We start from the raw sequence: 27955 nt of genomic DNA, 5'->3' as shown, positions 1-27955 counted from the left end.
AATAAGTGGTACTGGGAAAACTGGACAGCTACGTGTAAAAGAATGAAATTACAACACTCCCTAACACCATAAACAAAAATAAACTCAAAATGGATTAAAGATCTAAATGTAAGACCGGACACTATAAAACTCTTAGAGGAAAATATAGGAAGAAGACTCTTTGACATAAATCACAGCAAGATCCTTTTTGACCCACCTCCTAGAGTAATGGAAATAAAAACAAAAATAAACAAATGGCACCTGATGAAACTTAAAAGCTTTTGTACAGCAAAGGAAACCATAAAGAAGACAAAAAGACAACCCTCAGATTGGGGGAAAATATTTGCAAACAAATCAATGGACAAAGGATTAATCTCCAAAAATTATAAACAGCTCATGCAGCTCAATATTAAAAAAACAAACAACCCAACCAAAATATGGGCAGAAGACCTAAACAGACAGTTCTCCAAAGAAGACATACAGGTGGCCAAGAGGCACATGAAAAGATGCTCAACATCACTAATTATTAGAGAAATGTAAATCAAAACTACAAAGAGGGGCTTCCCTGGTGGCGCAGTGGTTGGGAGTGTGCCTGCCGATGCAGGGGACGCGGGTTCGTGCCCCAGTCCGGGAGGATCCCACGTGCCGCGGAGCGGCTGGGCCCATGGGCCATGGCCGCTGAGCCTGCATGTCCGGAGCCTGTGCTCCGCAACGGGAGAGGCCACAGCAGTGAGAGGCCCACGTACCACAAAAAAAAAAAAAAAACTACAAAGAGGTATCACCTCACACCAGTCAGAATGGCCATCATCACGAAATCTACGAACAACAAATGCTGGAGAGGGTGTGGAGAAAAGGGAATCCTCTTGCACTGTTGGTGGGAATGTAAATTGATAGAGACACTATGGAGAACAGTATGGAAGGTCCTTAAAAAACTAAAAATGGAACTACCATACGACTCAGCAATCCCACTACTGGGTATATATCCAGAGAAAACCATAATTCAAAAAGACACATGCACCCCAATGTTCACTGTAGCACTATTTACAATAGCCAGGTCATGGAAGCAACCTAAATGCCCATTAACAGACAAATGGATAAAGAAGATGTGGTACATATATACAATGGAATATTACTCAGCCATAAAAAGGAACGAAATTGGGTCATTTGTAGAGATGTGCATGGACCTAGAGACTGTCATACAAAGTCAAGTCAAGTCAGAAAGGGAAAAATAAATATCATATATTAATGCATATATGTGGAATCTAGAAAAATGGTACAAATGAACCGGTTTGCAAGGCAAAAATGGAGACACAGATGTAGAGAACAAACATATGGACCCCAGGGGGGAAAGTGGGGGGGTGGGGGTGGGATGAACTGGGAGATTGGGATTGACATTTATACACTAATATGTATAAAACAGATAACTAATAAGAACCTGCTGCATTAAAAAAAATAAAATTAAAAAAAATTCTGATGTGTTAAATCACCTCCATCTACGGAAATTCAATCTCCCTAATTCAGCCTGATGTTCACTTGCATGGTTCACTCCTCTCTGTGGAGGTAAAAGACAAAAGTTACAGGGAAGGATTCAAACATCAGTCCTCAAATTTCTACTTTCTCCTTCTTCATTCTAGGTACTTTTAACATTATTCTATTTGTGAGAACAAACAGAAGTTAAACACATAAATACAAACCTCCTTTCTGTATACTCTATGACCATCATAAAAAGCAAAGATTACCACCACTAAAAGTCTCTTTTTAAAGCAAGGTACAAAAGTAATATAGAACATGGGCTTCCCTGGTGGCGCAGTGGTTGAGAGTCCGCCTGCCGATGCAGGGGACGCGGGTTCGTGCCCTGGTCCGGGAAGATCCCACATGCCGCGGAGCGGCTGGGCCCGTGAGCCATGGCCGCTGAGCCTGCGCGTCCGGAGCCTGTGCTCCGCAACGGGAGAGGCCACAACAGTGAGAGGCCCGCGTACCACAAAAAAAAAAAAAAAAAAAAAAAAGTAATATAGAACATGAAAATAATATTTTTAAAATATATGATACGTAGATGTACATGTCAAAAAGATTTAAACGTATAAATACCAGATATATATTCAAAATGATTAGGCAATTTTAAGTTTGTTCCTTAATATTTATTTGTATTTTCTAATAATTTTTCAACAATAAGCATGCATTTTAATGGTTTTTATTAGGAATGTGCAATCTTTATATCATTTTAGTAACTACTTTTTAATGAAACTGACTAGTAAGCCATGATTCTGTTATGCCCTTATAAACCCTTCCTGCAATTTTTAATGAATTCTGAGAGTATCCTTGCTGATAATGAGAAAAAAGGAAAGCTATTAATGACATCTTTCCCATTATTCAAAAGAAAGATTTCAGAGAAAACATTAAGGTAAATTCTTTTTTTTTAAACATCTTTATTGGGGTATAATTGCTTTACAATGTTGTGTTAGTTTCTGCCGTATAACAAAGTGAATCAGCTATATGTATACATATACCCCCATATCCCCTCCCTCTTGCATCTCCCTCCCACCATCCCTATCCCACCCCTCTAGATAGTCAAAGAACCGAGGTGATCTCCCCGTGCTATGCAGCTGCTTCCCACTAGCTAGCTATTTTACATTTGGTAGTGTATATATGTCCATGCCACTCTCTCACTTTGTCACAGCTTACCCTTCCCCCTCCCCATGTCCTCAAGTCCATTCTCTACATCTGTGTCTTTATTCCTGTCCTGCCCCTAGGTTCTTCAGAACCTTTTTTTTTTTTTAGATTCCATATATTATGTGTTAGCATTCGGTATTTGTTTTTCTCTGACTTACTTCACTCTGTATGACAGACTCTAGGTCCATCCACCTCACTACAAATAACTCAATTTCGTTTTTTTTATGGCTGAGTAATATTCCATTGTATATATGTGCCACACCTTCTTTATCCATTCATCTGTCGACGGACACTTAGGTTGCTTCCATGGCCTGGCTATTGTAAATAGTGCTGCAGTCAACATTGTGGTACATGACTCTTTTTGAATTATGGTTTGCTCAGGGTATATGCCTAGTAGTGGGACTGCTGGGTCGTATGCTAGTTCTATTTTTAGTTTTTTAAGGACCCTCCATACTGTCTCCATAGTGGCTGTGTCAATTTACATTCCCACCAGCAGTGCAAGAGGGTTCCCTCTTCTCTACACCCTCTCCAGCATTTATCAAAACATTAAGGTAAATTCTTAATTTCTGTTCTTCTGAGCAATGCCATTTTACTGGATGACTTTGTTCTTAATCCAAACAGTGGACAACGGGATTTTACTATGTATCTATGTGAATTAACACTCACAAAAAGGAATAACTTTCTTTTATCTAAGAAAAGGAAAAATATAAATATGAATAAGTTCGCTTTTCAGACTTACTTTAGGAAAGTAACAAATATAATCTTACTTCATCCACCAAAGCATTAAAGCAACCCATGTTATTATTCTCCGTATGTAAATATGTAGATTCCAAGTTAATCAAAAATGTTTTAAAGTTTCTGGACATTTCCTAGATTAGGAATCAATGTTTATATTTATAAATGAAGAAAAAAAAAACACAGGTCTTACATTTATCTCCAAAAAGTCCTTAACAATAACTTTAATCCTTTTTACAGGAAAGAAAATCAATCGGGGAAACAGGAAACTGTAGTTATCACTTTTTATCATCACATTTTAGAAAAAATATTTTGACTATCACTTTTTCTAGAGGTTGAAATAAAACAGAATCATCTAACTTTTTACTAAAAATGATTTTTAAATTTCTAATGTTAACTGCATTATTAACCTGGAAAACTACTACTTACAACTCTGCTGTACCTGTAGATTGTGTGTGTGTGTTAATACAGGTAATATCTGATCACTCCTAATGCCAATAGATAACATTTCTGAAGGACATTTTCATGATAGAAATAATTTAAACACAGTATGTTTGTTTTCAGAAGGACAGCACACCATTTTCCTTCCTTTCCTCAATCTTCACACTAAATATAATCCACGTTTAGAATATTCTTATTTACCTTATTTTTTTATATTCCAATGCATAAAACCAGCTATTTAAGGACACTGAGCAAAGAACCTTATCATTTGTTACTTATGATCAGTAGATTTGCCTTTTTTCTGCTTTACAGGCAAAAATTATATTTCCACAAAATAAAATGAGTGTTGGGTGAGTTAACTTGAGCTAATGGTTAGGACATGATGCTATAATAAGGCTAGATTGACCATTTGATCACCGATCCCACCAAATGACTTTCATCTATAGCAGGGTCACAGGCAGCATCGAAACTCCTGCTGGTCAGTTTGCTGGTCACCAAGAAGAGCCAGGCAAATGAGCAGCTGGGTCAGCACAAATCCACTATCACCATCTTCTATTTATCAATTTAGCACAAACAAATCATGTAAGAGTTGTCATCTGTGGAGAGATCCCCAACAATATCCCCACTGGATCTTAACACAGATGATAATCTAAGAGGTAAAAGTGTAAAGTTTATTTTAGATGCTAAGTTGAAGAAATAAGATATTTTAAAACCCAAGTCCATTTCTATTAACCAGTATTTATACTTTGAATTTTAAAATACCATCCCATTAAATTCTGAGTCCCATTGCTAAGACAAATGATGGCAGTAACATTCTTCTCTCTTGAACTGGAATAAATGTATAAAATATATAAAAAGATGACAGTTGTTGATCCCTTTACTCTCTCAGCTTTATTAATTCAGGTACTTTTACCTTTATGTAACAACTGTAATATAAGATGAACTATATCTTCAAATTACAATAAAAATTATCTTCCAAAGATAGAGAAATCTGTTTCTTTCTTTTTTTTTTTAATTTAGTGGTGATAACCACAACCCAATCAGTTTTCCACCCTCAATTTCTCTTCTGACCTGTAACTCTTTCTCATAATATGTTGCACAAGGGATTGTAAAAACAACTTCAGTCCTTTTAATTTGCCTCTCCTAGAGACTGTGAATTCCCAGAGTGAGGACAGCATAGCTTCTTCCTTCTTCCCACCTGCAGCCCATTAAGAGTATAAACTGACACACTACATGGTATTCATTTGCTCACAGATCAGCCTCTCCTACTAACTACACTATGAGATTCTGTGGACACTAGGTATGAATCATCAACACTTGACACAGTGCCAGGCTATATAGACTTTCAAATGTATTTAGTGAAAAATTGAGCATTTTAACCTTTGAATCTCTCCTACCACACTCAGTATCAGCAAAGCACCTGATGAATATGGACAATTGTACTTTTTGTATGAATCTTTGACCCAAGTCACATTCTTTCTTTTCCTACTAGCCATACTTTCAACTGCCTCTTTGGAGGGAAAAGCCTTGAATTATGTCTGATTTATTCTCCAAGACAAATATTCCCTACAAGAAAATACAGAGTTCAGGATATGTCTAATCAAGCAAAATCTCACAATACTATCCTTGATCAACCATGTGGTCCTTACAAAATTTATGAACCTGTAAATTTTAACACCTATTTTTTTGGTTTAAACCAAAACTTGAGAATGCTTCCCAATACAGCCGATGTTAAGAAGGATGCCTGGAGAGATGGAGGTGGGAACAGGAAAAAAAGACCATAGTGAAGGAACAATTTAACTTATTTCTTCCATTTCCACCTTCATCCCAAGAGAATTTAAATGGGAAGGGAAAAAATGGAGGTAGAACCTGTGATTCAGAATAAGCTATAAAGAAAACAAAAGATACTAACTTTGCAAACCGTGCGTTTTAAACTATCCTTTCATATAATTTTTAAAGAGGAATTTTTTTTAATCCACAGTCTTTTGCTTCTTCCAGGAGCAGCTGGATTTCATCTCACCCAATATCCCCCACCTCCATACACATACATACAGCGCTACCACTGTGCCAAACCAATCATCACAGGAAAAACTAAACCATGAGGATCATTTCCTAATTCTCTCTGAAAAATAATCCCCAATTTTTTCCCCAAAGACAAATTACCTATTCTAATGGGATTGAAGGGAGGTGGCGGGACGGAAGATTTCATTATCATGCAGCTTCTCACTCTCTATAGGGAGAAAAATGGCATTAACTTCCAACAAGGGACAGCTTACTCTTATACTGTATCCCCAGTTAGAACCTAAAAACAAGCAAAAAAACAAAAACCGATCTTTTGATGCATTCAAATGAATAGAAAGCTGAGACAGTTTACTCTGCAGCAATATAACCCCTTAAAAATCCTCCAGAGCTTGGGGGATGGGGGTGACCCATCAATCCCCCCACACCCTTGCCATATGGGGGAGCAAGATTCTGTCAAATAGAAAATGCCACTCTCCGCCTCCTCCGCCATCCCGAAAATTGACTGGCACCGAGTGCGGAGGCGGCCGAGGGAAGAAGCGAGGAGGCGGGGGACACCACACACACACACACACACACACACACACACACACCACACCACACCACACACCCACACACACCACACCACACACCACACACACACGCACACACCACACCCGCACCGAGGGCTGATTCATGGCTTTTTAAAATGTTTTAAAGCTACAATTTCCTCCAACCGGAGAATTCTCACCCATTCCCCAACCCCAGCTCCCACCATGCTCCTCCCCCCGCTACATGGGGGTCAGCTGGACTGTATCCCCGCCGCGGCCTCGACCCCACGCGCCCTACGCCCCCAGGCGCGCGGCCCCCGGCCGGGGGTCTCCCACGCGCCCTCACCACCCCGAGGCCCGACGCGCCCAGGCCGGGAGATGCGTCGCACCTGGATGTAGTTGTTCTCGCAGTAATCGGCCACCCGTTCCAGATTCGTGTAACTGTCGAAGAGGGCCCGGCGGCCCCCCGGGATTTCCTCCTCCAGCAGCATCTGCAGCTCCGCCATCTTCACATCCTCCTCCTCCTCATACAGACCGCAGAGGCAGTGGCGGCAGTAGCGCCAGGGAAACCCAAGACTGGGAGAGGAGGAGCGGCGGCGACGGCGGCAGCAACCGGGAGGAGCGAGAAACACTCCCCGCCAGCGACAGGGGAGCGGGCAGCAGGAACGGGGGCGGGGCGCGAGCCGACGGACTCCGAGGACGGTCACCGCGGCGACGGCCGGCACGGCGCGCGCACGCGCGCTCGCCTCCCTCCGCCTCCGGGAGCCCGAAAAAGATTCCCACCCTTGGTCGCGCCGCCCGCCCCTCCCCCACTTCCGGCGTCTCCTAGCGACCGCGGGAGTGGGGGCCGGGATGCGCGCGGGAGTAGAGCGCGCGGTTAACCCTTCGGCCCCCGCAGGTTGCGTGGCTGGGGAAGCGCCCCGGTCTGTCTTTGTTAGTCCGGCGTGAACGCCCACCCGGCTCCGCCGTCTTTTGGCCCGCGTCTTCAGCGACTCCCCTCGGTGTTATCCTCAACCTGGGGCCCAACCCCATGGTCATGGGCCTGAGGGATAACATCAGCCCACTAAACTTCCATGCAGCTTTAAGTGCCGCCCCACTTTTCATTTTTCTCTTCATCTTTGACCTCATCCATTCTCTCTGGTACAGATAAATTTCAATTTCCTAATCCCAAATTTCCTGTCCTTCGCCTTTTTAGCACCTGTTTGCCCATTGACACCGTTTCCCCCGGCCAGGTTAGCCTCTGTTCTGTTCTCCTTTGACCATCCTCCGGACTTCAGCTTTTTGAGCTTGCCCCTCTCTTTGCTACGCTTCCTCAGTGACCACCTTTTCTGTCATTTCTCTGAGTCTGTCAACTTCACTTTTTTCTTCGTCTGTTCCGTGTTTAAAGTTTCGAAAACGGTTTTGCTGGTACTTTCATTCCTCACAGGGCTGTTACATGGATAAAATAAAAGTTTAAAGCACCTCGGGAAACGATAAATGACACAAAAATTCAAGGTAGATCATTTTGATCTTGCAGTTATTATTGTTATTCCTTAGATACTATATCTTTTTTTCCTAAATCTGACTACTACACACAATGCAATCTTAGAAAACTAAAATTCGTGACAACTGCTGAGATATTATAAAGTCCATGACCTTTATTTGTACTGTGGAAAGTCAAGGTTGACTACATTTGCAGTTTAGAGCAAGATTCATTATTTCAACTCTTGTATTTGTGATCTGTTGGCCCTCCTACAGTGATTTCCCCCCCCATTTTTTTCTTCCCAGATTATGAGGAAACTATATTATACTTTCTCAAAAAATCACTTTAATGCCTTACCATTACACATGTCTGGAGCAATCTCTGATGATGTTATATTAGCTTTATTATATGCACATTAGCAAATTGTGTTTTCTCTGTGGAACCCAAATTAAAGGATACTGAAAATGTTGTTCCAGTCCAGCTAGTTTTGTTCTTAACCACTTTAAACATCTTCTGTATTAGTGGTTCTCAAACTTAAGTGTGAAGAGCTCTTTAAAATGAAAGCTGCAAGGTCACACTCTAGAGATTCATTAGCTTTAGTAATGGAATGGAGTAGTTACTTAAATGGCCCATAAACATGCTTCAGGGATTAACATATTAGATCAAGCAAACTTTTCTTTCCGGACTAAAGTTCAATGAATCAAAGGCTACTGTTGGAACTGTGTTAAGTCCACCAGGGTAAGTTAAATGCTAAACAGACTCTTCCCCCATTACTTGTTTCCACCTAGCATTCTTTCAAATACTGCTTAGCAATTAGCCCAATAAACAGTTCTCCCCAGAGGGATGATTCTTCATCCTAGGTATCACTGCGTGAAGATTCTAGTATGCACTTTCTCAAATTAATATGCGACTTCTTTGGAGCTTAGCTTCCTTATCTGAAATATCAAAGGGTTAAACTCAGGTCAGTTCTTAAACTTCTGAGTGGATTGGAATCACCTGCAGGGCTTGTTGAACCGCAGGATCGCTAGGCCCCAGCCCCACACTTTCTGATTCAGTTGGTCTGCCCCACTTAATAGTGCTAACAAGGTCCCAGGTGGTGCCAATGAAACTGTCCTTCTGGCTCTGAAGGTCTAAGTGGGACTCTTTGCCGAGAGAAGACCTTTTAATATTCGGCAGAATCTAAGAATTGAAGGACACAGATACACACTTCTGCTGCCACCAAGAACATTTCAGCAAAAAAGAAGACAACTACAAAATCTATACAAAGTACATGCATCGTGTGTGCATATATATTATCTGAGTGGAAGGATTGTAGGGGTTTTTGGTTTTGCGCATCTTAATTCCTCGAAAATGAGCATGGATTAGTTTATAAGAGTCCGGTGAGGCTATTATCTCCCCAAATCAGAGAGAATACTTTTATTAATGCATCCCAAGATGACATTTTTAAAGCAATTTTATCATCAGTTTGATTCAAAGTAAGCATTAAAAAGTCACAGATTTTTTACATATTAACCCAGTCATGCCAAGTGCGGTTGATTTTTTTTTTAATCTAATTGCAGGTCCTTATATTTATTTCCAAATTATGCCTTGGCTTTTTCCCAGATTTAAACCCTCATTACCATCTCCTGAAATAAATTATCTTGCTTCACATCATCTACTGATTTGATAAGCAAGACTTTGGGGTTCATTATAGCTTTCAATAAGAATGTTGAAGAATTCAAGGCCAAGAAGAGGGCCTAACGGCTTGGCCCTAGAAGACTCACTTAGTTGGTCAGAGCCATTCTCAGTATGCCTTAAACTGGGCCACTTGTGACTGTACCTTAAAGGATTCACATTTATCCAGTATTTCATCATCATAGTCACATGACTGGTGAGAAAGTGTCAAATTCTTCGGCTGAAATAAAGATACTGTGGAATTCCCCTGATGTATCTCATCCTAGCAACTCTATACTTAAATGAGGAAATTAAGGTAAAACATATAATATATTGCCTAATATTATGGGCTCTAAAGAAATAAATGTTGCTTAACTGAATTGTTTACATTGCTTGTCTTATGATACCTAGAAGACATACCGATTCACTTCAGACTTTCTGCCCAGACTCTTCCTGCACACACTGACATGATAATTCATCATAAACATTGTTTTCAGGGACTTCCCTGGTGGTCCAGTGGGTAAGACTCCATGCTCCCAATGCAGGGGGCCTGGGTTCCATCCCTGGACGGGGAACTAGATCCCACGTGCATACCGCAATAAGACCACATGACGCAACTAAGAAGTCCGCATGCTGCAACTAAAGATCCTGTGTGCTAAGACTTGGCACAGCCAAAATAAATAAATAAACATTAAAAAAAGGAAAAAAAGATGCTCAACATCACTAATCATCAGGGAAACGAGACATCACCTCACACGTCAGAAGAGCTATCACCAAAAAGAATACAAAAAAAAAAACCCCATTATTTTCATCATTAACTCTTTGCCTCCAAATTTTCAGTCTCTCTTTTAAATGACATCAACCTATCAGGTTTAAAATCCTTAACATTGAGTATTAATTAGTAGTTAATACTACTGTATTTTCTCATACATTTAAAAAATTTATTAGAGAATAATATCTATGGCACCTAAAGAATACCATGTGTTTCATTTCCACACGGCACTTTCTGTAATATTTATCCCTTTTCCTGGTTTTACATTAAATGCTTGGAAACTATTAAATAAGAAACTATAAGAATGTCATCCTTCTTCATGAAGATACTTGGGACTGTTTTCTTTCTTTACCTTGAGGATCTCAAAACTAGTTTTCTGGCTGCTATATGATTTTATCAGGCAATACCAAGTTGGATATATATGTACATACACAGTTCAACGAATGAATATATATTTCAATGAAATTTAAAAGAATTCCTTTTTAAGTAGTTAAGTTCCCTGTTTGAGATATTACACAGTAGTAATCAGGAAAAATGCAAAGCAGAGTGTTTTACTCAAGCAATGACATGTTTAACTTAGTTCCTATTCTTACCCCAAACAAGAAAAATAATTATCAGTGATTAATATTTTCATACACATTTATACACATTTTGGGGTTTTAATCAAATTTAAGACTACCAGGAAATTTTAATACCAAGTGCATATAATGTGTATATATTAAATTTTTGAAACAAATTTTCTGTATGTGATCAGAAGATAAATGACTGGGATCTAAGCCTTATATTTTTAGGCACACTTTATCATCTGAAACTTTGGTTTCAGTTTTAGTGATATAAACCTTGGTCTCAATTTTAGGGATACTTATTTAATGGTTAAAAATGTACCAAACTACTAAAAAAGAAGCTTTACTGTACAATAGAGCATTCCATGCTTTATAGCTATATGAATACACATTTTAAGAAATAAGTTAAAAATGACTGGAAAGAATACAAAGAATCCTCCAAAATTAGTCTGTAAGAAAAAAAATCCCCTCCCATTTTCAGGAAGTCAGGAGTCCACAAGTCTCACACATATTTTTTTCATTTTTATTGTAAGTCATTTTTTTGTCTCTTTATTATGGAAATTACAAACATACAGTACGGAGAATGGTGTAATGAATACACAAACATCCACTGATTAGATGTAACAATGGCTTCTATTTTACCTTATATTATTCTTATGATACAGAATTTTAAAGAAAATTACAATAATCATGACATTTAACCCCTAAATACTTTATTATATATCTCTAAAAAACAAGGATATTTTGCCACATAACCACAATATTGTTGCACATCTAACAAAATCAGCAATAATCCCCTCATACTAACCAATACCCAATAAAAAGCATTTTTCAAGAAGAAATTACTCTTGAGAGAAAATAACATATACCCAAGATACAACCTGGCAGGATTGTATTTAAATATTTAGAATCTATAATAGTTTCCTGTAAGAGACAACAAAATAGCTCCCTTTCCTGTGAAAAGTGAAAAGAGGAAAAAAGTTTTTCCATCAAACCATGAGAGTGGACAATATAAACCTGAAATTCTTCATGACAACATATCTCTGTGTATAGACATAACCAATGGGGTAGATAATTTATCTTGAAAGGCATATGGTTTTGAAGAATAAAAAGTCCTCAGTTCTTTAAGTTTCTACTAAAATTGGTTTTACATATCCCTCCCCCACAAAAACAGTGAATTTCAGAGCTAAAGCATAAAACAGATCATCCTTTCCCACAGCAGAGAGATCACCAATCAGTTCACAAAAACTGGATTTCTAAAATTAGCTACTTTTGTTCACACTTTGTCTTAAATTATGTTAAAGGTTTTATAGAGCATCAAGCCTCAAAATGTACTAACTAGGTTTTTATTACTGACAGCGATATTGACCTTCACTTAATAACATGAACTGCTAAGAGTTTGAAATATGCCAGTTTTTCTGATTATGCTTTAATACCATTAGAACCTGTATGCTGAATATTCACTGCAGCATGTATGATTTTCAAAGCTGCTAACTTTTTTTTATAACAATCTGTTCCTTATCAGTTTCAGTAATATTGCAAACAAAGAGGTTATACTTTGACAAAATTGCTAACTAAACATCATGGTATATGGTAGTAAGTCTCACTTGTATAGTACAAGGTTGCTAAGAATATCATTGACCACCGATTGCTACGTTCATGAAATGGAATGTAGAAGAGGTTAACAGCAAAAAAAGTGACTCATGATTTTCCTTGTCAAAGTAATTTTATGTAGCCTCTTGGAAAGAAAGGAGCAGAAGAGAATAACTTTGGTATTTTAAAATGGCAAGGAATACTGAATTTAACTACACTTAAAATACATCAGTAGGATTTCTTCCTTCCTCCTCCACAGGAATTAATAATATATTTCTCACAGATTTCTATTATCTAGATGTCCAACCATATGAGTAAGTGAATGACTCAGATCACTGAAATATTTCATAGGGTTTTATAATGGTATTTCAGGGAAAAATCCCATTTTACCTTCCAGCAGAAAATGTTTGGCAATTATTAAAATACAGGAAAGTAAGAGCTCCATCAGTGAAATGGGGCTTCAGATAAGAGACTTATAGTGTACTGTATCACTTTTGCAACTTTAATAATCTGTATTATGAAATTGCTTTTAAGTTTGGCATCTATTTGTTTCCTATTTTGTAAATAATTTTAAGACATCCTAGAGAGTTTTAAATCACTTGATGATAAATCATGAAAAAGACATTTATGGGTATTTGCCAGGACAACTAGCATACAACCAGGAGGTACAGCCCTCAAAAACCACTGAGTCACAGCACCATGCTGTGTAAGGTCAGATGTGTCCAGGGCTAGCTTCATGGGCTGCAACCAGTGCAGTCCCACAGAAGCCCACACCTCAGAAGGACCCTATGTTGGGGTATAACACTTTGAAGGCACTGCAGTGAAATTCTCAAATTTTATTTGTGATTTGTATTTTGTAAGTGAAGTCCAATGGGACCCTGGAGTATACGCCCGGGGCTTAGAGTTTACTTCCCTGCCTCCCTAGACATGTTCTCAGTTACCAGCTTCCTGCTCCCCGGTGCCCTGCACCCTGCCTGGCCTCCCTCTAACCATCCCTGCCCATTACCACTGCTGCCTTCCACCCAGAGCAGCACTAAGATTGCATTAGGAGGAGAGTTGATGAGGGAGGCCCACTTTCTGCCACGTCACCCTCCAGTGGGGGCCTGGGAGCAGGTGTGGGGAGGGCTGGAGTCCAGCCAGCAGTTTGCTCTGCAGCATCTTGAGGCAGGGCAAGGAAGAAGTCATCTCTGCTTTGGGCTGGCCACACCACAGCATGTTCACCAGGTAACTGGGTGGGGCTCCTCTGCCTACCCCTGATCCAGGTAAACAACATTGTCCCAGCATGGAGACTTCAATCCCTTGGGGGTGGGGTGGGGAGGGGGGTCTCTCATCAACTATAGGTTAAAAGAGCAGACCCAACGGTGGGAAGGGGGGAGACTGACTTCATCCCCAGCTAAGACCCCATATTTTCATTTTGCACTGGGCATACAAATTATGTAGTTGGCCCTGATTGTGCCTCTTACAATAAAAATAAGCCCCCAAACCTTTATAAACATCATAGCATGTCCCATCATAGATGGGACATCTCTTTTCAAGTGTTTGTTTTTAGGAGACTATTATCCTATTTCTTCCAGTTATCAATAGCATAGTATAGTAACTTAGGCAGTTCTTTTTGCTTAGGGGGCCTTTCCTTGGTTTTAAATTCATCCTTTAGAGAATAATATGAAACCAAAAGGAAATCACATTCTGAACAAGTTTGGGGGGAAAAAAAATTGTGCTAGCCTGGGCAAATTCTCATATAAAATAAGTTCTCTCAGCTTTCATTTCCCCCTTTTATAAGGCCATTGGATTAGAACATATCCGTGGAGTCTCTTAAATGTAACATAGTTTTACGAAGTCTATTAAAACTAAAGTAAATTCAAAGCTAGCACATTAGTAGATCATACTTCTAATCTCAATTAATTATCTTCAGGGGTTCTTAAATTGCAAAAAAAAATTTATTATTATTTTTTACTATACCACAGAGGAACTAAAATATAAAACACAAACATAGCTCTTTAGCAAGCATCTCAAAATCTCAGGCAGCCATGTTGAGTTCTCAAATTCAAGTCATAGTTACCAGAAGGTACCAGTGACTACCCCCTTATTCCACTGCTTAATAAATTCATATTTCCAGAATTGAGGATGAGAATTCCTTCCTCCTAAACTTTGGGTGTCCCAAATCCCAGTATTCTTCTCCTGGCCCCTGACGTGCAAAAGAGAGACTGACAGACAAGTGCATATGAAGTGAGTTAAAAGTAAGTGAAGAGGTCTGATAATGGTATCTCTCTAGGATTGCTGGATTGGAGTTCAGGCTAGAAGGAGTCTCTGGGGTGTCTCTGTGCACATGGCTGGCCATTGTAGAGCTGTCTCTTGTGGTTCTGAGTCAACCTATACTATGGATTAGATTTAGATGATCCCAAGGAGACTGGATCAGTTTGGGGGCTATCCAAGAGATTTAGTCCAAAATTTCCCAAACCTCCTAGGGCCCTCCTACAAATCCTCTAAATATGAAAAAAACAGAAACTCAGAACAGACTCATGGTTCTATTTCAATCCAGAATTTCATCTTGGGTTTGAAGCCAGATCAATCTCTGATCATGGAGAGAACAAGATGACATTTACCTTGGTGGGATCACCATGCTACAGAACTGCTCTGATGCTTGATTTGCATTTCTCAAAATTATATAATTCCCACAGGGCACCATCTAGATAGAAATACACCACAGTGCCCAATTCTTGTGATTAAACCCTGTATTGAGAAAGATGAAAACCTCAGAGACAGACATAAATTTTATACACACATTAAGAAAGGTTGTCATGGCAACTGCGCTTGAAGATATGTATTTTTAAATCTAAGTAAATTTAACATTCAAAACACATTTGCATCTCCCTCAAAGGCTCTGTATCAAGAATATTAAACAAATTTTTTCCAATTCCCTCTGCATCTACACTTCCTTGGAAGCTTAACAAAATCCTATGAATATAATAACAGCATTGACTTAAGCACCTATCTTTGGAAGACTATGAGAAAATCCAAAATGAAAGCCAAATAATGTTGCTCTTCTACTCCCAGAGGCCCTAGATTTCCCCCTCTAAAGTTTTAAATTGTGAGCAGGCTAAGCCATATAATCTCTACAAGGTCCTTTTAAGCTCTAAAAATCAATTATCTATTAGCTGCTGACCTTGCAACATAGCAACAAATCATGAAAGATGAACACACCTAGTGCTGCAGTATAATTGAACAATTCATACAAATGACTATAATCAATATTGCTCTTTAACCTAGTCAAACCAATTCTCAGCTTTGTTTCGTCTCACTCTGAACAATCTCCAGGATTTCTATTCAGCATCAATGTTGACAGTTTTCCTTGATAAGATACGTAGTTTAATTCTCTTGCTCATAAACTTAAAGTAACAAAAATAATGGCTTGACTCCCAATGGTTCCTTGTGCTTCTTGCACCTCTACAGCCTGTAACTGAAGCCTTCTGTTCTCTGTCATGTAGTCAACTACAAGTTTCTTCCTTTGTCCCTTTCAGCCACTAACCTAAAGGGTCCTTGAGTTGCTTCCAAACCCAGGACCTAGAGAGCTCAAGTGCTAGAAAGTTAAGCTTTGGCACATGAGACTGGGGTTCTTCCTCCTGGGGTGAAGCACAGAAGAGAGAGAACACAGTAAATTCCATGTCTGTTTGGCTCAGTGCTATATCCCCAGCGTCTGCAATAAGATCTGACACACATTAAGTGACCAATAAAAAAGTGTTGCCTAACTAAATGGGTCACATTTCTTTGGACAGAAATGGAAGTCAGGAGACGGAGAGAGTCAGGAGAGTAAGAGGGCTCTGTCCTCTGACAGGGAAAAGAGGAGGAGGTGAGGGAGTGAGAGAACATGGAATTCAGGTGCCTTGGTTCTAATATGGTCACTCCTAGTCTGGAGAATCTCTGGACCAGGCATAGGTTAAAGAACTACCTAAGACAGATGTTCCTTTAGACTCCTTTTGTCTGTAGATCATTCTGGACACGACATCTATAGATCTACTGAACACTATATCTCCATGAAACACTGGTTTTTCAGGATAATAGGTATAACTTGAAAAAGGGGTACCTTCATCAAATACATTTGGAACACTCAGTGTTACACCAAGTTAAAATAGGTTTCCTTACAGTAGAACTTCTCAGTTCTTCCAATACGTTAATATTCGTTCTGAGAAAGAATATATGTATATAAACAGAATGAATACGATCGAGGAAACTTTTTCTCAGAGTATCTCATAGGATAGGGTACCATGAGACACACTTTGGGAAATAATGCCGTTGCTAACCTAATAAAAAAACTCTGATCCTTAAACATTTCCTAGTTTTAATGATGACCTAGTGATAAGATATAGAAGGAACAAAGGACTACTTGCTTACCAACTATTTTGGTTGATATTTTGTACAACTATAGGCTATTATAAACCTATGTTCACACCTAATACAGGCATCACTGAAAGATGTCCATACAACATCTTCTTAAATACTTCCAGCAATGGGGTACTTAGCATATTACAAAGTGCTGTTAGCATTAGAGGTAGTTTGGCTATCTGGAAATCTTTTTCAACTATTAAGTAACTTCAATAATCTCCTTTATTCTATATGCAGACAAAACCTCAATGAAGATTTCATTCATTTATTCAAAAATATTTACTGATTGCCTTTTGGGAGACAGGCACATTACAACTTTATCTATAATATAGTTACAAAATAAGTTTCATTCTCTACTATCATGTGTTAAAAATTAAAACAAGAATTTGCAAGTATTTTAGATGTATATAGATGTAGATTTTTAAAAAAACTACCAAACAGGATTATTTGTGACTTATTTGCTCCTGGCAGTTTATCCATGCTATAACAAGATCCATTCCCAATCTGTAGAAAGACAGCCACCAAACTGTAAACTGACTGAATGGGAAGCCAACTGGAAGAAGGAATGTCATTTCCTGCCGTTTGTTTACTGTCTGGATGTTTTACAAAATGGCTCCCAGCTCAAATTTTACAATTATCCATTCACTCAGTGTCATAAAATTCTATAAATCAAACATGAAATTGATTTCTATTGTATTTTAAAAGTCTACTCCCACCCCAAAATAAGACCTTACAAAATTGAAGTAACAAAAGAAAATGTCTGAAATGCATTAAATGAAAAGTAGATCAAATTGTTCTGATTGCAATAGGTAAAAATATACGTATGTGGGAACAGGAAAAAACTTAAAACAGTTGTACAAGTGGGAGCTGAGTTGGCAATATTTAGTTTCCTTTGAGATTTCTTTTAATACTGCTGTTACATTACTCTTTTAATCATTTTCTTTAGCTATTATGAACTGTACATCATTTGAAACTATTGCTTGGTTCTCTCTTAAATAAGAACAAAACCCCACTAAACCCCACTGAAGCTATTAAGATAATCTGAAGTTTAGATCTTTTACTGTTTCTTAGCTAGTATCTGCTGTCTTTATTTACAGTATTTATTCTAGCAGGAATGAAGAACTATTTTAGTTAGTCCTACCTGTACCTACTATTACTTTCTAAGGACTAAATGAGATGAGTATATAAAGAATTTGGTGTGTAACAAATGCTCATTCCAGTCCCTTGTTCTACTTTGGCAAGTTTCAGTCTCACTCCTTTTTATCAGTGCAGATCACTGACAACGCTCAAAGCAACACAGTATCCAGCCTTTCTGGCCATGCTGATTTTCTGACTTCTGCAATAACAGCAACTGCTTTGTTGTCACTGCCTCCCTTCCCCCAACTCCTCCCCTTCTACCTTCATCATTGGTCTTAGGAACTCAGGAAACAGGCACAGGACTGGCTAAGAAGAAAAATAAGGTCGTTAGCATCAACTTGTTGACAATATAAAAACCCACCCTTGAAAATAGTGTCCATTTCTCTCGCAGCTGTCTTCTCACAGCTACTAAATGACTCCTCGATTCTACCGGCCATGTCTTCACTTTTACACACTCAGTAGAATTATGTTTTTTTAAGCAGTTTTCAATGTGTCAACATAACCGCATGTGAAAAAAAGGTACATTTTATAAAGGGTAACAGTACTTTTTATGGGTCTGGAGAAAAAAATAAACATGTCTTCAGGGAAGAATTTTAATCTGTTTCCCCCAGAGACCAAAAACAACAACGAAGATTCTTAAAATGTCCTCTTAAAAGATGAAATGCTATTCCAATTATGTATTATAATTATATATTATGCTATCCCAATTATGTATTATAATTATATATTATGCTATCCCAATTATGTATTATAATTATATATTATGCTAGCCCAATTATGTATTATAATTATATATTATGCTATCCCAATTATGTATTATAATTATATATTATATTATGCTATCCCAATTATCCCTTAATTATATTGAAGATTTTTCTTAGGATAATGGAGTAATTTCATTTCTTAAATGCTCATTGTAACACCTAGATTATGCTATGACTTTAGCAACTTGGTTCTACTAATATATAACTGTTTTGATAGAATAGATGGAGAACTAAGGCCATTTTTAAAGTTGAAAAGAATAACAATATTTGAGAAGGGAAAGAGGCAGAGAAAAAGACTGACAAGTCTGTGCTTACATTCTGAGTAAGAATAGTAATGTTCCAGCTGTGGAAAACACTACTGGTTCATAACATATTAAATGAAGAGAACATTGTGCATAATATGTCTGTAAAAATTACATGTGGATTAAAGTGTAGAAGGATCCACCTCAGAAGCTTAACACTGGTTAAGTTCAAATAGTGGTGATGGAGTTTCCTATTTTTGTGCTTCTATGTTTCCTAGATTTTTCTACAATAAACCCATACAATTTTCTAATAAAAAAATAGAGCATTTTGTCTTTAAAATACAAACTATTTTAATATAAAGAAAACAAATAAATTTTGATAGTCTATAAATAAGATACTCTATTTATATAAAAAAATGAAACTGTACATTTGTGGGCCAAACAGCATGTGAGTTTTTCATTTTTCCCAAACATATGCACAGAATTAATTGTTTTGAATTTTATTAGCACAAAGTGTGGAAGAGCCCTTTCATTCCATAAAAAATGTGTTGTGTTGATGTTTTTAACAATAAACTTCTGAACTATCAAAAAGAATGTAGATCAAAATCAGTGAAGAAATAGTTTTTAAAAAGCCAGAAAGCTATAAAACTTAAAGAGTCCTGCTAGAGCCATGCTACGAGCCATCAGTAACACTGAGGCTACTAAAATTTAGGTCATTTGACAAATACAGAGGGCCACGTAAGAACAACAGTGAATGGATAACTTATTTTACATATGATTAACAGTAATTTTTATTTTTTAAAAATCCTCTAGAAAAATGATTTATTTTTTATGTTTCAAGTTATTTATGTAACTCTGGATAAAATATGCTTATTTACCTGATTCTTCTATGCTCTATTTTCCTCGATTCCATCATTATTATACATTGTCTCACTTACTGGCAACATGCCAACACCCTGACTCTGGTTCAGTTACCCTGTTTTTGCCTTGATCATGGCTAATCAGGTCGCACTTGCTTTAAAATTCCACTGATCTCACCTGATTTTACTGACACTCGGTTTACATATCAACTGGCTACTCTAACCTTCCAGTGCCAGTTTCCAAACCAATTAAGGTACTTGGATAACAAAGGAAGATGCTCTTTATACGCAAAACCATAGAATATGATAGGCGACAGGGAATAAATGTAACAACATGCCTTTGTAGAAACATGATGCTAGGAACTAAGAATACATTTCACTTAAAGTTTCAGAATTTAAATTATTCCATAAATTAAATGTTTTTGTCAGAAATAAAGGCTGCATTTAGTTACTTAGTTTCTATGTTTAACTACTTATTACTAGGTCTAAAATGTTAGCTATATAACCATAAACACAACATAAAATAACTCAATTAATAACTAGGGTACATTCTTGAAACTAAAATTACAAGAGAAATTCAGCAGTGTCAAAAACAAGCCCATCTGCAAACATTTATCACTATTCTTCCTTTCCTCTCTATCAGCACTTGGCATACTTCCTTCATATCTCCTTTTATCTTTAAAAAAACATATTTTAAAAAAAGAGTTCTTCAAGAACAGTGTAACCAAAGAAAGCAAACTAAAATACAATGCTGTCAATAAAAAAGCATTAAATATAAAAGTTACCAGTACTAAAATGTAAATTTGAAAGATACTTATTTTTGAAAAAGCCCCAATATTTCTTTGCTTACTAGTTAGACTGATCATTTTTCTAAAAGCTTATTAGCTGTTTCCCCTTATAAAAGCTGTTTTGTCTATTTATCTACTGTATGTTTTCTTAACAATTTGTTTGACCTCTTTATATGTAATATGGATATTATCCCTTTCTGTCATATATTTTGCAATTATTTTCGACCCATCTTTGTTTTCTTTCTTTTAAATTTGGTTTCAGTTTTTAGTTAATGCTCTCTCATTTCTTATGGTTAGGATATGACATAATAATAAATAAATTCAGGAATTTTTTTTTTACACAAATGATGATTAGTGGAGTAATAGAGTGCTACTACAATTTCCAGCAAAAAAAGGACAGACAAGCCTCACTCTTAGTTTGCTACTTAGGAAGGACACCACTTCAAAACACATTCAGAACTAACTGTATTATTTTCCAAATGATTCAGAACTGTTCAAAATGATGAGCAATGTATAAGTCATGAAATAAACACTGTTGTCTGGGAAGGCATACAAGCAAATACAAGGTATGTTATTCACTGAATTACTCAAACCTAATAACAATGATTAAACACAAACTAATTTATACTCAGAAAATAAAAATATTAATCCAATAAATAAAATTATATAAAGTCCTTTTTTCTTTTCCTTTTTATGTAAAGTCCCCTTTAAGAGGATTTACTAAAAGTGTGAAAATGAGTTATTTTTCTCTTTTATGAATATTTAAAAAACATTATTGTGAAAAATAGTTTCTCTTCAAGAATATTAATTTTAGAGATCAAACTAAGGCTAAGAATATGAAAACAATGACATAGAAACTGATAAAACAAAAGTTAAAAGTAGAAGTCCTCCCATTAAAATTATCACTATAATAATGCAATAAGTATAAAAGTATATAATGCACTAAGAAACTCTGATATACAAAAATTCAAATTTACATGATGAAGTACTAATAGGTGTTTATATTATACAATGATGCTTGGCTTATAAAAGGATTCAATACATATTTTCTAAATGGTCATTTCCCTCAACAAAGTTAAGTGTATACAATTTTAATATCTCTTTGAAACAGTGATCCAAGCTTCCTCCTTGGATGATGTTACGAGTTCATACTTAGTTTCAATAACTTGTCCCTCCACAGAAAGTAGGTGCAGTCTCCTCACCAGTACACTCAAAAGTACTGTGGTTACCATATATGCAAACCTAGTCAGGAAGAAAGTGAACTGGTTACTAAAGATTAACAACTATACTTTAACTATATAGATTGTTCATTCTCATCAACAGTGATAAACAAAATTATAAGTACAAAGTCTAGCATCTTTCCTTTCCTTTTCGTTTCTCTATCATCTCACCTCAGCTCTGGGCATTCCTGTGTGCCTGAGAATCCAAGCAAGGAGAAGGTCTTCATTACCGATTCATCATCAAACCGCTCTGGATCAAACCTAAAAAGAAGATTTGGGCCTGATCACAACAGAGTTCCACTGGCATGGTACATATTTACACTATAAGAACACAGGTATGTAATAAAGTTTTAAAACTACTGAAAATAGAAACTGCTCTCACATTATATTTAAATTTGACCTTTTATGTTCCCAAACTATTGAACATATATTACATCTTTTTTTGTTTACTTTTATTACTTCTATTTTATTTATTTATTTATTTATTTTTTGGCTACACTGGGTCTTCCTTGCTGTGAGCAGGCCTTCTCTAGTTGCAGCGAGCGAGGGCTACTCTTCACTGTGGTGCGGAAGCTTCTCATTGAGGTGGCTTCTCTTGTTGCAAAGCACGGGCTCGAGGCGCACGGGCTTCAGTAGTGGCAGTACGCAGGCTCAGTAGTTGTGGCTCGCAGGCTCTAGAGTGCAGGCTCAGTAGTTGTGCACAGGCTTAGTTGCTCTGCGGCATGTGAGATCTTCAGGACCAGGGATTGAACCCGTGTCCCCTGCATTGGCAGGCAGATTCTTAATCATTGCACCACCAGGGAAACCCCTACTTCTAAAGAATAGATGCAAAATACATTTCTCTAGAATCATCGAGGAATGAAACTGTAACATGCAACTACATCATTTATGAGATTTAAGGATAAATTTATGAGATTTAAGGATAAATAATTTAAGGATAAATTAAGGATAAATTTAAGGATAAATAAATTTAGTCTGGAGACACCAGACTACAATTTCTATTAATCAATTAAATGAGACCCAGACTTATTAATAAGTGAGGGAAATGAAGAGGCTAAGAAGGATCTTTTATTGTACAGAAGTTTACTCTGTAAAAAGTCAATGGGAGCAATTACACTCTAATAAAGATGTTTAAAAAAAAAAGTCAATGAGGAAATGGATATATTAAACAAAAACAACCCACCCACCAAGGAGCATAAAAATTCCCCTCAAAAACAAGTGTTTTTAAAAGATCTAAACTCTGAGAAAAAGAAAAAGAATCCTGCTTTCACTGCCCTTTTTAAAAAGTGTAAATTACCTTTCACTTTTGGAATATACTATATTTATATTACAGTCCATATAAAAAACTGTATCAAATTTAATCAGCCTTTCCTTTTGTAAACTATCTTGAAAATTGAGACCCTAAATGTTTACTTCAAGATACCTATGTTTCCAGATTAAAAGGGAATCAAACTTGATTTTTCCAACTACTTTTTTTAATCTTTATTTTATATTGGAGTACAGTTGATTTACAATGCTGTGTTCAATTCAAGTGTACAGCAAAGTGATTCAGTTATACATACACATATATCTATTTTTTTAGAATCCTTTCCCATATAGGTTACTACAGAATATTGATTAGAGTTTCCCATGCTATACAGTAAGTTCTTGTTAATTATCTATTTTACATATAGTAGTCTGTATATGTTAATCCCAACCTCCTAGTTTATCCCTCCGCCCCGCACCTTTCCCCTTTAGTAACCCTAAGTTTGTTTTCTAAGTCTGTGAGTCTGTTTCTGTGTTGTAAAAAAGTTCATTTGTATCACTCTTTTAGATTCCACATATAAGTGATATCATATGATATTTATCTTTCTCTGTCTGACTTTATTTAGTATGATAATCTCTAGGTCCTTTCATGTTGCTGCAAATGGCATTATTTCAGACTTTTTTTATGGCTGAGTAATATTCCATTGTATATATGTACCACATCTTCTTTATCCATTCCTCTGTCAAGGGTTACTTACCTTGCTTCCATGTCTTGGCTACTGTAAACAGTGCTACAATGAACACTGGGGTGTATGTATCTTTTCGAATTATGGTTTTCTCCAGATATATGCCTAGGAGTGGTATTGCTGGATCATATGGCAACCCTATTTTTAGGTTTTAAGGAATCCCCATACTGTTCTTCATAGTGGCTGTACTAATTTACATTCCCATCAACAGTGTGGGAGGGTTCCTTTCTCTCCACACCTTCTCCAGCATTTATTGTTTGGAGACCTTTTGATGATGGCCATTCTGACCGGTGTGAGGTAATACCTCATTGTAGTTTTGATTTCCATTTCTCTAATAATTAGCTATGTTGAGCATATTTTCAAGTGCTTTTTAGTCATCTTCACTAACAACGAAAGATCAGAAAGAGAAATTAAGTAAACAATTCCATTTACCATTGCATCAAAAAGAATAAAATACCTTGGAATAAACCTATCTAAGGAGGCAAAAGACCTGTACTCCAATGACTATAAGATGCTGATGAAAGAAATTGAAGATGACACAAACAGATGGATATATCACATTCTTGGATTGAAAGAATCAATATTGTCAAAATGATTATACTACACAAGGTAATCTACAGATTCAATGCAATCCCTATCAAATTACCAATGGCATTTTTTGCATACACAGAACAAAAAAATTTTTAATTTGTATGGAAACACAAAAGACCCCAGATAGCCAAAGCAATCTTGAGAAAGAAAAATGGAGCTGGAGGAATCAGGTTCCCTGACCTCCGACTATAAAGCTACAGTAAGCAAAACAGTATGGTACTGGCACAAAGACAGACCTGGAGAGCAATGGGACAGGATAGAAAGTCCAGAAATAAACCTGAGCACCTATGGTCAATTAATCTATGACAAAGGAGGCAAGAATATACAATGGAGAAGAGACAGTCTCTTCAACAAGTGGTGCTGGGAAAACTGGACAGCTACGTGTAAAAGAATGAAATTAAAACCTTCTCTACCACCATACACAAAAATAAATTCAAAATGGATTAAAGACCTAAATGTAAGACCAGATACCATAAAACTCTTAGAGGAAAACATAGGCAGAACACTCCTTGACATAAATCACAGCAATATCTTTTTGGCTCCACCTCCTAGAGTAATGAAAATAAAAACAAAAACTAACAAATGGGACTTAATTAAACTTAAAACCTTTTGCAGAAAAAAGGAAACCATAAACAAAACGAAAAGACAACCCACAGAATGGAAGAAAATATTTGCAAATGATGTGACCAACAAGGGATTAATCTCCAAAATATACAAACAGCTCATGCAGCTCAATATCAAAAAAAGAAACAACCCAATCAAAAAATGGGCAGAAGATTTAAATAGACATTTCTCCAAAGAAGACATACAGACATCCAACTATTTTATGAAATACCTCACAATTTTAAGGATTAAAAATAAAATGAAAATGAAAAATAGATAATTTGGCCTCAAATGCTGAAGGATTTTTTAATCTAAAGTTTTTCAGCTTTATTGATTTATAACTGCAAAACTGTAATATATTTAAAGTGCACTACCATGTTGTTTTGGTTACTAAAGCTTGGTAACATAGTTTGAAATCAGGAAGTGTGATGCCTCCAGCTTTGTTCATTTTTCTCAAGATTGCTTTGGCTATTCTGGGTCTTTAGTGGTTCTGTGAATTTAAGGATTGTTTATTCTATTTCTATAAAAATTGACATTGGGATTTGGACAGGGATTGTACTGAATCTGTAAATTGCTTTGTCTAGTAGGGACATTTTAACAATATTAATTCTTCCAATCCATGAACACAGATTATCTTTCTATTTATTTGGGTCTTCTTCTATTATTTTCATCAATATTTTAGTTTTCAGAGTACATCTTTCATCTATTTGAATTTAATCCTAAGTATTTTACTATTTTTGATGCTATTGTAAATGGGATTGCTGTCTTAACTTTTCTTTCTGATAATTTGTTGTCAGTGTATAGAAAAGCAACTGACTTTTTTATATTGGTTTTGAATCATGAAACTTTACTGAATTTATTTATTAATTCTAACAATTTTTGGTGGAATCTTTAAGGTTATCTATGTATAATATCATGTCATCTCCAAGTAAAGGCAATTTTACTTCTGCCTTTCTGATTTTATTTCCTTTTCTTTCCTAATTGCTCTGGCTAGGACTTCTAATATCATGTTGAATGAAAGTGGTGAGAGTGGGTATCCTTGGCTTGTTCCTGATCTTAGAGGAAGACCTTTCATCATTTCACCCTTGAGTATGCTGTTAGCTATAGGCATGTCATATATGGTCTTTATTATGTTGAAGCACATTCCTTCTATACCTAATTTGTTGAGTTTTTATCATGAAAAGATATTTAATTTGGGCAAAAGCTTTTTCTGTATCTACTGAGATGATCATACAGTTTTGTTTTGTTTTTTGTTGTTTTTGATTTTTTTGGCAGTACACGGGCCTCTCACTGTTGTGGCCTCTCCCGTTGCGGAGCACAGGCTCCGGACGCGCAGGCTCAGCGGCCATGGCTCACGGGCCCAGCCACTCCGCGGCATGAGAGATCTTCCCGGACCGGGGCACGAACCCGTGTCCCCTGCGTCGGCAGGCAGACTCTCAACCACTGCACCACCAGGGAAGCCCACCCTATGTATTTTGATTGGAAAATTTAGTCCAGTTATGTTTAAAGAAACTATTAATAGGTATGGATGTACTAATGCCATTTGGTGAACTGTTTTCCAGCAGTTTTGTAGTTCCTTTGTTCCTTTCCTCCTTTGTGATTTCATTATTTTCTACAGTGGGATGCTTTGAGTCCTTTCTCTTTATACACTGTATATTTACTATATAGGTTTTGCTTTGTGGTTACAAGGATGATTACATAAAATATATTATGGTTATAACTGTCTATTTTAATCTGATAACAACTTAATTTCAAATGCATTGAAAAGCTCTACATTTTCACATTTCCCCCAATATTTTATGTTTCTAATGTCACATTTTACATCTTTTTATACTGTGTATCATTAATAAATTATTGCAGTTTTAAACACTTTTGTATTTTAGCCTTTATACTACAGTTATAAGTGATTTACCCACGACCATTACAATATTTGAGTATTCATATTAACTATATATTTACCTTTACCAATGAATTTTATACTTTTATATGTTTTCATGTCACTAATTAGCATCCTTTCATTTGAGCTTGAATAACTCCCTTTAACATTTCAGCTTTTGTTTGTCTAGGAGACTCTTTACCTCTCCTTCAATTCTGAAGGACAATTTTGCCAGGTAGTGTATTCTTGATTGGCAATTTTTTTCTCTTAGCGCTCTGAATATATCAGCCCACTCCCTTCTGGCCTGCAAGGTTTCTGTTGAAAAATCTGCTGAGTATCTTATGTGGGTTCCCTTGTACATAACACGTTGCTTTTCTCTTGCTTCTTTTAAAATTCCCTCTTTGTCTTTAACTTCTGACAATTTAATTATGATGTGTGTCAGTGTGTGTCTCTTTAGATTCATCTTTTTTGGTACTCTTCAGGCTTCCTGGATCTGGATGTCTGTTTCTTTTCCCAGATAGGGAAGTTTTCAGCCATTATTTCTTTGAATATACTTTCTTTGTCCCTTTCTCTCTCTCTTCTCCTTCTTGGACAACTATAATGTGTATATTGGACTACCTGATGATATCCCATAAGTCCCTTAAGCTATATTCACTCTTCATTTTTCTTTTTGCAACTCTGATGAATTCCACTGCCCTGCCTTTAAATCTGCTGATCCTGTCTTCCACTTCATCTAATCTGCTGTTAAACCCCTGTAATGAATTTTTCAATTCAGTTACTGTATTCTTAAGCTCTGTGATTTCTGTTTGGTACATTTTTATATTTTCTATCTCTTCACTGAAATTATCATTTTGTTCATGCATTGCTCTCCTGACCTTCGTGAGCAATCTTTATGACCATTATATTGAATTCTTTTATTAGGTACATCACTTATCTCCATTTCGTTAAGATCAGTTTCTGGAAATTTATCTTGCTCTTTTGTTTGGAACATAGTCCCCTGTTTCTTCATTTTCCATGACTCCTTGTGTTGGTTTCTTTATATCAGATAAAACATTCTTCTACTTTATAATGCAACGTGAAAACTCT

General features: G+C 36.7%; 2 protein-coding genes across 7 annotated transcripts in view; both read right to left on the bottom strand.

The window, feature by feature from the left end:
- ABI2 (abl interactor 2) overlaps positions 1-6987 on the bottom strand; it is a 104582-nt gene extending 97595 nt beyond the window's left edge. For all 5 annotated transcript variants that reach the window (XM_082840814.1, XM_082840815.1, XM_082840816.1 and 2 more), the window contains exon 1: positions 6764-6987. In XM_082840814.1, coding sequence (XP_082696940.1) covers positions 6764-6880 — 117 coding nt within the window. In that variant the 5' untranslated portion in view covers positions 6881-6987. The remainder of the gene's footprint in view (positions 1-6763) is intronic.
- A 1735-nt stretch (positions 6988-8722) lies between these two features.
- The window catches only part of CYP20A1 (cytochrome P450 family 20 subfamily A member 1), an 80516-nt gene continuing 61283 nt past the window's right edge, over positions 8723-27955 (bottom strand). Inside the window, exons 12-13 of one of the 2 annotated variants that reach the window (XM_082840818.1) lie at positions 21980-22069; positions 8723-8771 (exon numbers count right to left, since the gene is read on the bottom strand). In XM_082840818.1, the coding sequence (XP_082696944.1) occupies positions 8768-8771; positions 21980-22069 (94 nt within the window). In that variant the 3' untranslated portion in view covers positions 8723-8767. Of the gene's footprint in view, positions 8772-18787; positions 21831-21979; positions 22070-27955 lie in introns of those variants that run through there. The other variant, XM_082840817.1, reaches the window with a different exon arrangement.

Source organism: Leucopleurus acutus, assembly GCF_964270905.1.
Source record: "Leucopleurus acutus genome assembly, chromosome: 6".
NCBI lineage: Eukaryota > Metazoa > Chordata > Mammalia > Artiodactyla > Delphinidae > Leucopleurus > Leucopleurus acutus.
This window is presented reverse-complemented; position numbering and strand designations above follow the sequence as displayed.